The 15,077-nt window shown below is 39.4% G+C and overlaps 1 protein-coding gene across 1 annotated transcript in view; it reads left to right on the top strand.

Annotated features, from left to right (window-relative positions):
- tbc1d1 (TBC1 (tre-2/USP6, BUB2, cdc16) domain family, member 1) overlaps nt 1-14,782 on the top strand; it is a 41,002-nt gene extending 26,220 nt beyond the window's left edge. Inside the window, exons 14-21 of the mRNA XM_079263896.1 lie at nt 102-263; nt 691-849; nt 3,931-4,031; nt 4,184-4,327; nt 6,231-6,390; nt 7,444-7,613; nt 13,130-13,306; nt 13,378-14,782. Coding sequence (XP_079120022.1) covers nt 102-263; nt 691-849; nt 3,931-4,031; nt 4,184-4,327; nt 6,231-6,390; nt 7,444-7,613; nt 13,130-13,306; nt 13,378-13,626 — 1,322 coding nt within the window. The 3' untranslated portion in view covers nt 13,627-14,782. The remainder of the gene's footprint in view (nt 1-101; nt 264-690; nt 850-3,930; nt 4,032-4,183; nt 4,328-6,230; nt 6,391-7,443; nt 7,614-13,129; nt 13,307-13,377) is intronic.
- The last annotated feature ends 295 nt before the right edge of the window (nt 14,783-15,077 follow it).

The raw sequence follows: 15,077 nt of genomic DNA, 5'->3' as shown, positions 1-15,077 counted from the left end.
GTCTTTGCAAGATGAATATTGCCCATGTTCATTGCACGAGTCCCGATGCATTTCTGATATTTGTGCAAGCCTAATTGTCTGTATATGTTTTTGTATTGCAGCGTCGGAGAGCGACCTGCAGAACAAACGTCTGAAGTTGGACTATGAGGAAATCACTCCATGTCTAAGGGAGGTCACTCTGGTCTGGGAGAAAATGCTGGGAACTCCTGGACGAACAAAGGTCAAGTTTGACACGGAGACCATACATGCTGCGGTTGCACAAGGTACATATGCGGCTCCACAAATAGATGTATCGGTGCTTGATCAAATTGTTTTCTTCTCATTAAAATCAGCCGGTGTTTGACCAAAATTTAGCTCCATAACTTAAGTTTTGTCCTCTAATTAAAGCAGCTCTTAGCTCCTAAACATTTTCAGGCACAAACACGGTCACCCTTAAGGATTAGTATAAATTTCTTTTCAGAAATTAAACATTGGAGACATTTGAACTTGTAGTTTGACACCAATGTAGTGGAACAAAACTATCTTTATCTAACAGTGAGCTTAATTAATATGCTAACAGCAGAAATCTTCATATAAACAATAATCATCTTCTCATGTGCTGGTACCAGATCATCTCCTGCTTTGCTTTCTATGGGCAGACTTTGGGTGAAGTTTCCACTTGTCTGTATAACTTTGTCTGTTCTCTGGCAGGTGTCCCACGACAGCACCGAGGAGAGATATGGAAGTTCCTTTCTGAGCAGTATCTGCTCAGGCAGACGGTTCCTTCCCGACCTCCTTCTAACCACAGTCCATACAAGGAGCTCCTGAAACAGCTCACCTCACAGCAACACGCCATCCTCATAGACCTAGGTACCACTTTTGTTTTATAATATAAAGGAATGTGCAGCCCATAAAGTCTAAATATTTCATCCCCAGCTCTTCAAGGGAAGATGTTATACAGCTATAAGCAGAGATAATATTATTCCATAACTCTCTGACTTTAACCCTTCAGTGTGTGCATTAAATATTAAATTAAGTTAAAACAAATAATCAATATAACATACAAATATACTTGAGAAAAATCAAGTCAAGTAAATTGACTAGATAAAATTATGAAAAGGCAAAAGTGACTTGTTGAAACAGTGTGCATCAAATGAGGCTTGTGATTCATCTAAATGACCCAGTGACATTTATTATACACATACCTGGAGAATGTACATAGTATATGTGCAGCAACTTGCAGCATACCAAGGCTGAGAAACAGCACTTCACAATGGGTTTTTTTTTTCCCACCACAATGAATCACTTTACAGCAGAATTTCACTTTACTGTTCAATACCAAGGTAGTGGGATATTAACACACTGGCTCTTTATACAACACTCTGTTGCTGATTATTGGATTCAACTGGAGGATTCATCAGATGCATGTCTTGCTCCGTAGACAAATCGCATGTTAAAAAGCTGCCACAGTCAGTGGAAATTGCTTTCCAAACTGTAGAGGGTACAGTAGACTATGTGAAGAAATATTTATTCTGCAGTGTGCTGCTTGCCTCTTTAGCCATGATACCACAACGATGTGTGTCTTGACACGCTGTACATGTTCAGGAGAAATGACTCGCTTGTACATAAAGCTGTTTTTATTTTATTTGAAGCTCGCAATGTCATTATTTATTATCAAATTAACACTTGATCATAAAACCGAGCTTCATTGTATATCCCTATTATTTATTTTAATTTGTCATTTTGTCTTTTTGTTTATTTTTCCTCCTTTGTCTGCAAATGTTTGCACAGGGCCCAGAAATTTGGACCTTTTACGTACATTTTTGGGGAATTCTGTGGTGCAAAATAGCGCCAGCTGGTCCATTATTTAAACTTCCAGGAGATTGGTAATCTACTTTCTAAGAGAAAGAATGCAAATAATTATGTGGTCTACAAATGTGTTCATGAATCTGATGGAGGGTTTTTGGGGAAAAAAAACAAACTTGTCAAATACAACTTAAAAACAAATTTTAGAAATACCGTATGATTTTGTTGAATGAGACCCATGGTTGCTGTTAGTTAAACTCTTCTCTCTTAAACATGTGGTTAATTGCTGTCTTGTTCTTTTCTTTATAATGAATGAAATACTAAGTCAACAAGCAGCTCCCACTCTGCATAGACAGGCTCTTGAAGCATTTTTACTGTCTGATATATTTAATTACATCTGCAGCAACATTTTGACGATAGCCTTCCACTTTTTACATAAGTTTTACGATGAAATCTTCTAGATGCAGCAACCAGTTTATTAGTTTAACTAATATCATATTTCATTATTTATTGGTAGACCCACATCACATTTCTCAACTTTCTGTTTTAATTCAAGTTTTTTTTGTTTTTTTTTTTAGATTTACACCTGATTTATACAAGGCAAAATGCAAAAATTCCTTCATGTACTCTTGTAAATGTCGAGCTCCTGGTATCAGCTAGTTTTCTGTCATTATTTAGGGTGAGTACTGTTAAACTGTAAGGGGGGGGGGGGGGGGGGGGGGGGGGAGAAGCAATTTCCTCCCAAAGTCTTGAACTGCAAACTATTGTAGCTATGTTTATTATTTATCACTTCCACCTTCAAAAGCTCCTAACACCTGCCACCCAAAAACTGACACATACAGTACTTGCTACCTACACCCCACCCATATAACACCCACATACTTGTACATATGCATTCACCCACACATCCATCCCTGTATCACTTTAACCTCCACTGTTTTGACTGTTGACTTTGTGTCTTTTATCTGCCTGAGGTGTTACTGACTAATCAGACAAGACAGTGGTATCATAGGGACAGTTTACTATCAAGCCTTAAAGTGAAGGTGAGATGAAGAATTAAGACGTGTGCTGGGGATGTTATTGAGGCAACAGTGGGGGAGATATGAGGTCTAAAGTTGTGCGCTTGGTGTAAAGAAGCACAAGTTTCTCTAAGGGTTGCGTGTGAAGTGGAGCTGTCCTATACTTTACATTGTGTACTTACACACGTTCCTTCAGGCTGGGGAGGAAGCATGATGTTCACTTACATTTAAGCCCCCCCCCCCCCTCCAAAAAAAAAGTACATTCCAAACATACAACTCACAGAGGTGTCATTGTCTTCTTCACATGGTGTAAGTCAAAAGTCCACAATCCCAGAGTACTCATACCTGCTAATTACCTGTCTGCTCATGCTGAGAATGTTTTTTTGTTTTTTTATGGATCTAAAACCTTATTGTCTTCATGTTTTTAACACTAGTCATGTGTCATATGTTAAGCTTTTCAGACAGGCTTCACAGTCAGTATGCAAAGCTGCATTTATATTTGCATAAACTTCTTTATTTTCAGGAACAGGTTTCTAGGCTTGTTTGCTAGCTATTAGTTGACACATGGTTATGTACCGAGCTGCTTGGTTACATTAACAGTAAACTGTGAAATCTAGTATCCCAAGGCCAAGTACAGTTGCGTGTATGTTCTGTTCAAACACGTGCACACAACTATAGACTTCTGTCTCTTAAACATCATTTGCATTTGCTCATTCTCACAAAAGAGAATGGCAAACAAAAGCCAAGAACATTCAGTTAAAGCTCATTGTGTAACCATGTTTTACAGATATGTCAGTTTTATCTTAACTCATTGGCTGCCAGGCATTTTTCGTAGCAGAGGGCCCCGTGTGTTTTGGAGCATTTTGGCTCTTCTATCGGGACTGCGGAAATTTTGGCCAGGTGCGTGCGTTTGGGCGTCTTTAGGGTGAGCACTCAGACCGCATTCACATGTTGGGTGCTCACTTTGAGGGGTGCATTGTAGAGGCGTTTTGATGCGCCTTCGTTTCATTTGCAGAAACCTGAAAAGGCGTCTTTGGCAGTCAAAGAGTTAAATGAAAATGATATGGCTGAATACTGTCTTTAATGCCGATGGCGATATATGTGTTCATGTCTCCATTTGCTCCAGGTCGCACTTTTCCTACTCATCCATATTTCCAAGCCCAACTGGGGGCAGGACAGCTGTCGCTATATAATATACTGAAAGCCTACTCCCTGCTTGACCCTGAGGTAACTCTTTCCCTCTCATCATTTCTTGTCTTTCTTGTGATCTGTGTCGTTCCTTCCTCAGGAATCAAATAAATGTCAGCTGTCTTTCTGGCTTAAGTTTTAATCTCTTCCCTGTCAAGTAGACTTCAAGTTTGTTGTCTTTGTCATTGTAGGTTGGCTACTGCCAGGGCCTGTCCTTCATTGCTGGTGTGCTGCTTCTACATATGGGAGAAGAAGATGCTTTCAACATGCTCAAATTTCTCATGTATGACATTGGGCTTCGTAAGCAGTACAGACCCGATATGATTATCCTGCAGGTAAACCACACACACACATCCAGTATCTCTTTGTTTCAGTGTACCCAGTCTTTCATGTTTGAACAAAAAAGGATCAATTTTAGGGTGTTACGTCACTGTTGTGCTCAAAAAACAATGCTTGGCTTGTGTGGGAATTTATTTAGGTTAAGACTTCCAGTATTGCCCAACCCATTAAGGCCACATGCACACTCTTGACTTTTTCATCACCAAACTCTTTTGTTGCTCCGCGAGAACCAAAAACTTTTCTCATTTTTGGAGCCTTGCGAACAAAATTGCGTCATTTTGTTTGTCATGGAGGCAGTTAGACATCTTGCAGCTTGTTCTTTACACATCAGCTGAGCCATCCTTGCTTTTCATGGGGCCATGAGCAGTATTTTGTGATGAAGGTGACATTTGAGTTGGGCGGGATTAACGCGGGAAAGCTCAAAGCAGAAATCTGTCACTTCCACATTTTTGCCGATGCTGGGTTGAACAGATAGCTTTAAAGAACATCTGATTGAGGAGGTGAAAAAGCACAAAATATTCAACAAATGTAGGATTTTAAGACACTGACACTGCCGAGCACACAACCCTGCCTTGCTACAGACAAAATTTCTTGTTAAATATTAAATAATGTATCAGCAGTTCACGTTACCCACAATGCATTGCACACTTTAGCATAATAAACCACTTATGCTTTGTAGCAATACTGATGCAGAGAAGCTGTACATGCAGCGTACACATCAGATGCCTAATCTACTAATATACTGTGACTGCCGACCTGTCTATGATGTTCTCTGCATCTTGCTCAGTGACTGCTGGGATAGGCCCCCCCGCAACCCTTACTTGGCTTAAGCAGTCAATAAGATGAATGGATTTTTGTTATGTCTGAGAGAATAATATTAAATCTAACATTTGTATGTAAATATTAGGAGGTTTTGGACTAGATAAGTGCCCAACTTCTTCCAAAACCCTTTTTCGAACTTAAGAAACTTATTTTATTTGTTGTTGTTTGTTGTAACCAATATTTGTTCTTTTTAAAATCCTTTTTTTAGTTTGGGAAAAAAAAAAAAATCAATTCATTCATTCAACATGAGCTTAGTCAGTTTCTGATTGAAAACCAAATGGAGTTGAAGGCTCTATTCCTGAACTTTGCAGCTTTAATTATTTATTTCTTTTTATGTTAATTTAATATTTAGGGAAGAAGTAATCTGATATTTAACATCAAAAAACGGTATTCAACATAATAAAACAGACAATTTTGTCCTATATTCACACAACTGTTCAGTCTTTCCTTTTTCATTTCTTTCCTAAAAAAATGTAACAAAGTGAACTTTGAACTTGTTCAAAATTGAAATGATTTCATTTTAACCCTTAGATGCATCGTGTCTACTACAGTGAACACCTATTTAAAGGCTTTTTTCCATATATCCGGAAGTTAGGATAGTATATTTGTTTTTGCCACTTCTGTTGACATTAGTAAAGTCACCCAACACACTGCCACTCAGTGAAGAATAAAGTAATTTAGTATAAAATTTCATATATACACACACAAATTATACTTGTCCATTTTTATATAAGATTTTATTCTATAAATATCACAATATAATATGAATATTTCTATGGAATAGATCAAATAAACTAAAAAAGTCAACCAACATTAAAGACAAAGAAAAGTGTCTGTACATGTCTGTAGGAGTAAAATATCATACATGAAAAAAATGTGGCATTGTCTTTTATTATTCATGCATCAGAGGGTTAACTTGTGGGAAATGAGTTTAGGTTTAGTTTATAAGAATTGTGAATTTGCACAATACAAGCAGCTAATGAAACTGAAACTCTTATAGATCAAGACCAGAGTACAACATGCTGACTCTTGTCTTAACATACGACATTAATCAACCTCTGGTGTCACTTTTATCAGATTCAGATGTACCAGTTGTCTCGGCTGCTTCATGACTACCACAGGGACCTACACAGCCACCTGGAGCAGCAGGAGATCGGGCCCAGCCTGTACGCCACCCCCTGGTTTCTCACTTTATTCGCCTCCCACTTTCCTCTTGGTTTTGTGGCCCGTGTCTTTGGTAAGATCTGAGGGCTCCATGTTTCTGCACTCAACAAACACAGTCCTATAACTTGGTCACCAGATTGTGACCAGGTAAACTTACTCACTTCCTGAAAGGAGCCTTGCTGTATTGATGTAGAACAGAAAGAAAATGATGTGTAAGATCCTGAACCCAGAGTGTTGGAGGGGCAAGAACAAGGAGTGTAGTAAAAGACCAAATGAAAGAGACATATTTCATGCAAAGTAGAGAAAATTGGTTATAAGTCAAACTGAACAATAAACCAATGAAGTTGCATGGTGAGATAAGGAAGGAAATGTCTTATAAATACAAGTTTTTCCTGAAACCACGTCCTGTCTTAAGAATCGTCCTACAAATGAGTCATGGAAACACATTTGTTTGTCTTGTTCAGCAGATACTGGTGATTAATTTTCATTGACCTTTCGTTTGTGAGTTAGTGTGTGTTATCACACTCACTGCAAGTTCATCTCTCTTTAATGTCTTATCTATTCTGTCCCTCATTCCTCACCAGCAACTGTTTTTACACCTAATTTCTTACATGGTTTACTTTAACTGAACCAGACTTGCTGGCTCCTCATTCTCATCTGAGCGGAACAACTTGTGTTTGTTTATGTGCACATGAGTGTGAGGGCATCATCTATGTGCTGTCATGTGTTCGATAGTGCATGTGGGGCTCCACACCTCCTCACCCATTCCTTAATCTTGTGTATGATCTCATGTGATCCTGCCCAACCCATACCACACCTTGCTGTGCTCAAACACTGCACACACAAATCCACTCACCTCCTCTTGACTCCTCAGATTCAGCCTTGTCTATATTTGTGTTTGCTTAAGCATTAAATACTGACATCAAGTCATCCTTCTTGTGAAAAGCTTTTAAGTCACTAATAAATTCAGTAATCTTACCTGTCGACATCTGACGTTGTTCTACATTGTTACAGTACCTTTAAAAAAAACCTGTTACCTCAGAGCCTTTAAGAACTTTTAATTCTGTTTTATTCTGTTTTTGTCTATTCTTTAGTAACGTTTTCTTTTTCTTTTGCCCTCTGTCAGATATGCTGTTTCTCCAGGGTTCAGAGGTCATCTTCAAGGTAGCTTTGAGCCTGTTAGGGAGCCACAAGCCTCTAATTCTGCAACACGACAACCTGGAGTCCATAGTGGACTTCATCAAGACCACGCTGCCCAACCTGGGTCTGGTGCAGATGGAGAAAACCATCAACCAGGTAAGAAGGAGTTCCTCACTGATGAGAAAAGACACCTTTGACAACTTTAATGGAAAACAAAGAGCATTCCATTTAATTTTATATGCATGATTTAATATTTTTTTATTGGAAGTTTAAGAACTTTTGGATGACTTTGCATCACATCTTGTTATTATTCTATGAAAAGCAATGAAGATAAAACAGATGTTTGCCAACTTTAATAATCTATTCTGTGCTGAAAGATTTGTCTTTCATTACTCCCGTGCTTTCACATTGTCAACAACTCCTATAAAAGAAAAGCCTATAAATACCATTAAGGCATCAGGACAGGTATATAATGTCTCTTTTTGTTCGTTTATGTAGCTCATATCACGCCCAGAGTGAAGAGTTATAGGAGTACAACACATTTTAAAACCACAGAGGCTGCATTTATGTTGAGTCCCCTCAGCAGTTCAGCTGCTTGCCGCATTTGGGCGAGATAAAAATTCTGGATCAATGCTGACTTAGTGAAAGTTGACTTGAACCAGAGAACACCGCAGCAGCAAAGTTCACAATACGTATAAACACAGATAGAAGCAGCTCATCTGTCAGGTTTACTAGAAACAGAAGACAACATACAGTTACAATACTTCTGTTGTCTTGGCATACAAGGGGAAAAACAAAATACAAAACCATAAAAGCCAGTATAGCTTATTCCTTTTTAAAATGATTCTTCTATATTTACAAGTAGGTTTGTGGTGGGAACCTGTGGTGGCGTTTGCATGTTCTCCAACTATGCATGGGTCCTCTCCTGGCTTCTTCCCACAACCCAAAGACATGTTATAGACTGATTTGAGTCTCTGAATTCTCACTTGGAGTGAGTGTGAGTCTGACTGAATTTTTCTTACTCTGCCCGCTCGCAATTCTGTATTTGTAATAGCTGTTATAACGACTTAAATGATCCTGTTATCACAGGAAAATGGTGTTTTAAAAAAACAAAACAACACATGCCTGCACATTTATATCCTCACCACTAGAGGTAGCATGAGCCGGTGTCTGCAACCCAGATGTTTCTCATGTAGTGCAGCTCATCCAGGATAGCACAGCAATGCACAGCATCAGTGGCAAGAAGGTTCGTTGTGTTTCTCAACACAGTGTTGAGTGCATGGTGTTAATACCAGGACACACGCCAATATACTAGGAGATGTGGAGGACAACAACGCAGCAGCAAAACATCTATCTGCTCCTTTGTGCAACCTACAAAATGTCTTCCAGCAGACCAGTAATATGGATGTTTCTGGTCAAACTGTCAGAGATAGACTCCATAAGGGTGTTATGAAAGCCTTATGTCAATAACCGCCCAACACCGTGCAGTCCGACTGGCATTTCCCAGAGATCACCAGGATTGACTGATTCACCGTTGGTTTCCTGTGTTCTTCACGAATGAGAACAGGTTCAGACCGAGCACATGTGACAGATGTGAGAGAGTCTGGAGATGCAGTGGAGAGCATTCTGCTGTCTGCAACATTCTCCAGCATGACAAGTTTGGCAGTGGTTTAGTCATGGTCTGGGGAGGCAAATCCTTGGAGGGCTACACAAACCTCCACATGCAAGCCAGAGGTACCCTGACTGCCTTTAGATACTGGGATGAGATCCTCCGACTCAGTGTCAGACCAAATGCTGCTGCAGTGGGACCTGGGTTCCTTCTGGTACATGACTGTGCTTGGCCCCACATGGCTGCAGTGTGTCTCCTGTTCCTGCATGATGAAGGCATTGATGCTACAGACTGGTCTGCCTGTTTACCAGACCTGAATCCAATCGTGTCTTACCCATCTTACAGTCTGGGTTGACTGGTGGCCTGATTCAGGTTTAGGAGGCCATACTTCAGGAGAACATCCGTTGTCTCATCAGGAGCATCACCGGATGCTGTAGGGACCCAGGAGTGCATGCGTAAATGTGGCACACACTACACTCATTGGCACTCATTGTGAATTGTCTTGAGGAATTTCCACAAAACTTAAGTCAGTCTGTAACCGGATATCTCCACTTTTATTTGGAGTGATTTTGAATCCAGACCTCCATGAGTTAATGACTGATTTCTGATGATCATGCTTGTGTTATTTCATCCTCTCCACATTCCACAATACAATCAAAGATTTTCCACTGGAATATTTAATTAATTGAGATTTCTCCTCCATACCAGCAAAGTTCTCTTCACAGGTATGCAGAATAGACCATTAGCAGTTCTTAGCAGATTTTCTGTGAAAATCTGTAAACTCAACTCAACTTTATTTATAAAGCCCTTTAAAACAACCAGAGTCGAAACAAAGCACTGTACACAATATGCCAAAATAAAACAGAATTAAACAGTTCAAATGCAAATAACACGATAAAACAACAGGTCGTACAAGGAATACGGAATTAAAACAATAAAACAAACTGAATAAATAGTAATTAAAACAAATAATAAAAATAAATTCTAGGACACTGACCGGTCTTACGTTGGGTTAAAGGCCAAGGAATAAAAATGGGTTTTAAGATGAGTTTTAAAAAAGAAGGCTTGTCTAATGTGGGGTGCAAGCTTATTCCATCATGTAAACTGGAAACATTCTATTCTACAGTCATTTAGCAGACGCTTTTATCCAAAGCGACTTACATATGTGTGAGAACAACACAAGCACGAAATCAAACAGTAGAGGACATCGTAGGAAGGTACTAGTGGAACATGATGGTTTACTGAAGTTTAGCATAGCAAGTTTACTGTGTAGCACATTTAATGTAGACCAATCAAAATGCTTTGCATAAAGAATTAAAAGTGTTACAGCAGGGTGAAGAAGCGGCGATAAAAAGTACATAAATGGGTTTTAGATCATTTAGAGAAAAATATAACTACAAGTATATCTCTTCACTTTGAACGAGTTGAGTTTGATTTGCTCAGATCTAAAAGCAAGCATTTGTTTACAGTAAAAGGCTAAGACTGGATCAACACCAGAATTTCCATGTAAAGTGAGTCTTTACTGGGACTGCTACTCGTCAGCTGTGCAGGGATCACATGTATTTGAATAGATAACATTGAATCAATGGCCAGATAAGCTCTGATAGAGTGGAAATAACTGAAGTGTTGTTGTGTCACCTGGACTATGTGGGAAATCATTAAACTTCTTTCATTTGAATCATCTCTGTTTTTTTTTGTTTTTTTTTTATTTGTTTTTTGTTTTACCTTTTTCCAGAACTGATTTCACAACTCATATACTTTCTAACAGAATACAGTGACAAGGTGGATGATTATAACGCTGCTCGAGCGCTAAAACTGTGTGCCCCACCCTGTCTTTGATGAGAGCAGCTGCTGGGTGTGAGCCCATCCTTTAACTCTTACGTCATACATCAGTATTTGGAAAACTTCTTTGTCAATAACATTATATTTGACAGGCTTTCCATGTAAGAATACTTAGATTAAGGCAAGGCAAGTTTGTTTGTATAGTATCTTTCATGTACCAGACAATTAAATGTGCTTTACATCTATAAAAGCATTACAGATGCTGTAAATCATAAAGCATAAGCCGAGTACGTCGATGTGGAGGTACAATGAGAAGTCCTGATGTCATGGTAATCTGTACTGTAGCTTGTTTGCATTTATCTCTAAATTTTCCATGGAAGTTTTCCACTTTTCCACTGCCTGTGCTTTGTCTGTGGAATGACTCACTGTTTCACCACGAGGGAGTGACGTCAAGATGAAACTTTTTTTTATCCTCACAACTAGTATGAACATGATGTGGCATTTGTTATTTGAAATGAAAAGAAAATGAACTTCTGGACAAAAAGATAAAGGATGACTTTCTTATACCTTACGGATGATGCTTGTAAGTGTCCCTGTTCAGTCCTACTCCCCGGTTGTTACGAGTCGTTGTTGCATTTGATGTACTTTGGAAATGGGAAGTTGAATCTCACAAATATTCAGCAAGAAAAAATTTATTTTATAGCACATTTTAAACATAAAGGTTGATTCAAAATCTTTTACATTATGTTTGAGAAAGGAAAAAATACAGTTAAAATTTTTTTTTTTTATTCCTATAGCCATTGAATGCAGCACAGATGCTGAAGTGGGATTAAGTAATCAGAGATTTTAAACATAACGTTTAGTAGGAGTGGGAAAATCTAATCGAAAAATCGATTATTGGGATTTTTGGGCTTTATAATTTTTTTGTTTCAAATAAATGAAAGTAATCCATTATCAAATTTTTTGTCATTTTTATTGTTTTTATTGATCTTTTTACTCGTCTTTGGCATTATAGCAGCAGAATGATGGTCTGGCTGCTGTGTTATTTCCTATCTGAAATCAAGAGAAATGACGAGCAAAAAAAGTTTTATACATTTGTTTTGTTATTAATTTAAAATAATCAGCTATCAAAGAATTGTGAGAATCACAATTTAAATTGAATTGGCACCCAAAAAATCAGAATCAAATCGAATTGGGACAAAAGCATATCGTCAGAGCTCTCATGTTTAGATTGTTTGAAGGTATTTACATTTAAAAACATCTATAAATACGACTACAGCCTCATTCAGCCCACAAGAAGCTGCTCTGGTGGATTTTATCTAAAAGTCAACTTTTTGCTGACTGACTGCACATGTATAATTGCAGTTTAAAATTATTGCTTTTTCTAGGGCTTCCTGGCTTTGCTGCTGTCTGCACACCCTCTGCCCAGAGGCTGCAGCCTACAAACATGCCCGGATGAAACGGCAAACATTTCTGTGGATCTTAAGACTTTACTAAAAGAGATTTTAGTTTATCACCACAACCCTACTCAGCACGTTTTTGTTTGTTTGTTTTTGTTTGGTTTGGTTTTTGCAGTTGTTTCTAACGACCAGTCAAAGTCTGTCTCTGTTAAGCAGTTTGGAAGTAATTGATCTTGATTTAATGCTCCACCTCTCTGCAAGTTTCATCAGATTTGGGCTGCTGGGTTTGTGTTCCACGGCAAACAGAGGGCACTGAAGCGATATCTGCATTGTAGCTGCAATAATACAAACACTCTAAGTCCTGAGTATACCACAAAGAAAAGCCCTTTATAATGCATGACTGATACCAGTGACAGCAGCCTCAATGTTGAAGGTTTTCTCCTGTAAATGTTTGTTTTCCAGTCTGGCTGTAGTATTGGCTCTTGTACAACTAAGTGTGTTTGCATGCCTGCAGTTATTTTTTTAAAGAAAATGTCACAATGACAGTTGGAAATAATCCTACAAATGAACTAGTCTTGCAGCAAAAACCTGCAGCGAAACAAACAAGGCGTCTTTTTTCTCAGTTTCATAGAAATATATAAAATCATAGGATATGTTTTAGAAAGAAAAAAAAAATCAGCAGGAAGTGTGAAATGTGAAAAGTTTAAGCAATTGAGAAGTAAAGCTCGCGTTTTGCCCCAGTTCATATCTCTTTTATATGTTCAAAGCATGTTTTTCTTTGAACACTAAAAAAAAAATGACAAAGGCATTAAGCAAAGATTGTCTCAAAACAATCTGAGATGTTGCGGTGGCATTAATTGTATTGCTGCACTCCGTTTCAGGTTTGTGAGATGGATGTGTCCAAGCAGCTCCAGGCCTACGAAGTGGAGTACCACGTGCTGCAGGATGAACTGCTGGACACACCGCCGACCCTCAACCAGCAGCAGCGAGCAGCACAGCTGGAGAGAACCAACCAGAGCCTCCGACAGCAGAACCTGGATCTGCTGGAGGAGCTGCAGGTACATACAAACACAGATAAAACATCCACCTGTTCGTTGTCCATTTAAACAATCTGTTCGTCGTGCATCAGGTGTCCCACGCACGAGTCTGCAGCCTGGACAGCCGAGTGGAGGCTTTGGCCCAGTCGGAGGCCCAGCTGAAGGAGCAGGTTTCTGCACTGGAAGAGGAGAAGAACCAGCTGGTGAACGCTGTCACACACCTCCAGAACCTCCTTACCAGCCTGGGCATACAGCTCGGCCCCTCTCCATCTGAAACACACACACCCACCGCAGCATCGGACAGGACAGCGGACCCATCTCTGCTCCCAAAGAATTCCTAACTGCATCTGTTTCCTGTCAGAGCAGCAAAATCATCTGACGGAGGAATCAGTCGTGAACAACCCCGCCCCCCCCAAAAAAAGAAGGGTGTTGAGATGATTCTTGACATTGAATGTTGTAATTTAAGAGGCAAACTAGAAGTTTTTGGACCTAAAATGGAAGGAAGAGAAGAAAAAAAGCAAATATGAGAGAAGGAAAAACACAGGATAGAATGTTATCCCTCACTCACGATATGACTGCAGTCCCTTCGGTCAGCACTGTCCCACCAGGCTTTGAAAAGCAAGTTACATTTGTACCTGTAATTGTATGTGTGTATCGTAGACAGTTCATGTGTTTTTGCAGGTAGTTTTCTTTTCCTTCTCTGAGTCAGATGCATCAAGGCTCATACGGCCAAAGAATGTCCTGGAGCTTTAGCTCTACGAACAAAAACGCCACAGTATTCTGAGACGTCGTGAAGATCGTTGTTACTGCCGTGTAAGATGAAGAGGTGGCTGAAGAAATAACACACATTTCTTTTTAAATCTCTTCCAAAGGTTGAATTAGCTAAATGAACGTTTGTCTTGGATGGTGATGCAAATATTGTGTGAGAAGGGGAGGGGGTGTGCTATTTTTGATTCTTCCCTTTGCAATTCTAGTTGTGTTTCCAGACCCTGTGCATTTTACCTTCATTTAGCTACAGCCGCTTACAGGAAGCGCAACACAATAAAAGCAATCCATTTCATATCCTGTTATTTCACCTTTGAACACACGTCGATTCATCTGTGCAGATGGGGGGGAATTTTGAAACAGTAGCGCCTCCTTTCCAGCGAGGGGGGAGTACAGACTTTGACCGATTAGCTACTTTAAATTATTGCAAAAGACGCTCAGGTGTTAAACCTGTAGTGATGAGACAATCAGTCACCTGTAAATCATTTACTGTATTAAGCACACTGAATTCCTTCAAGCTGAGCTGCAGCTTGGTGTGTTTGTATGTGGATGTTTGAATGTTTCTGTGCGCGCGTGTGTGCGTGTTGTGCACTTCACTGTTTGCAATAAACCTGTTGGTTTACACTGTAAAGATATTTTGCTTTTACCCGACACTTCTTGCACAAAGCTTTCTGTTTTATTGATTTGTTTTTGTTATTCTGTACTTAAAATACAGTTCATATTCTTCCAGCACGTCTGAAGTCGGACTTGTGTGTTTGTGTGTGGCCGTCTGCTTACGGTGCGAACTTGTCAGGTGTGACATTAAAGATTCTGCCCACCTCCTGAACATGTCAGTCAATTTGCATGCTGTGGGCTTGAAACGCAGCTCTGAGCATATAGAAACACACCGCACACCAGACGTGCAACATTTGTCTTCAGGAATTCAGCCATAGATAGAAAAAGCAAGCTCGGGCAGGTTAATGTCTGTTTTAGTAGGCATATTCTGGAAGTAGATTTACACAACAGAAAATGCACACCTTGCACCTTT

This window comes from Telmatherina bonti, assembly GCF_933228915.1.
Source record: "Telmatherina bonti genome assembly, chromosome: 3".
Taxonomy (NCBI): domain Eukaryota; kingdom Metazoa; phylum Chordata; class Actinopteri; order Atheriniformes; family Telmatherinidae; genus Telmatherina; species Telmatherina bonti.
The sequence above is the reverse complement of the archived record's forward strand: the minus strand, read 5'-3'. Positions and strand labels throughout refer to the sequence as shown.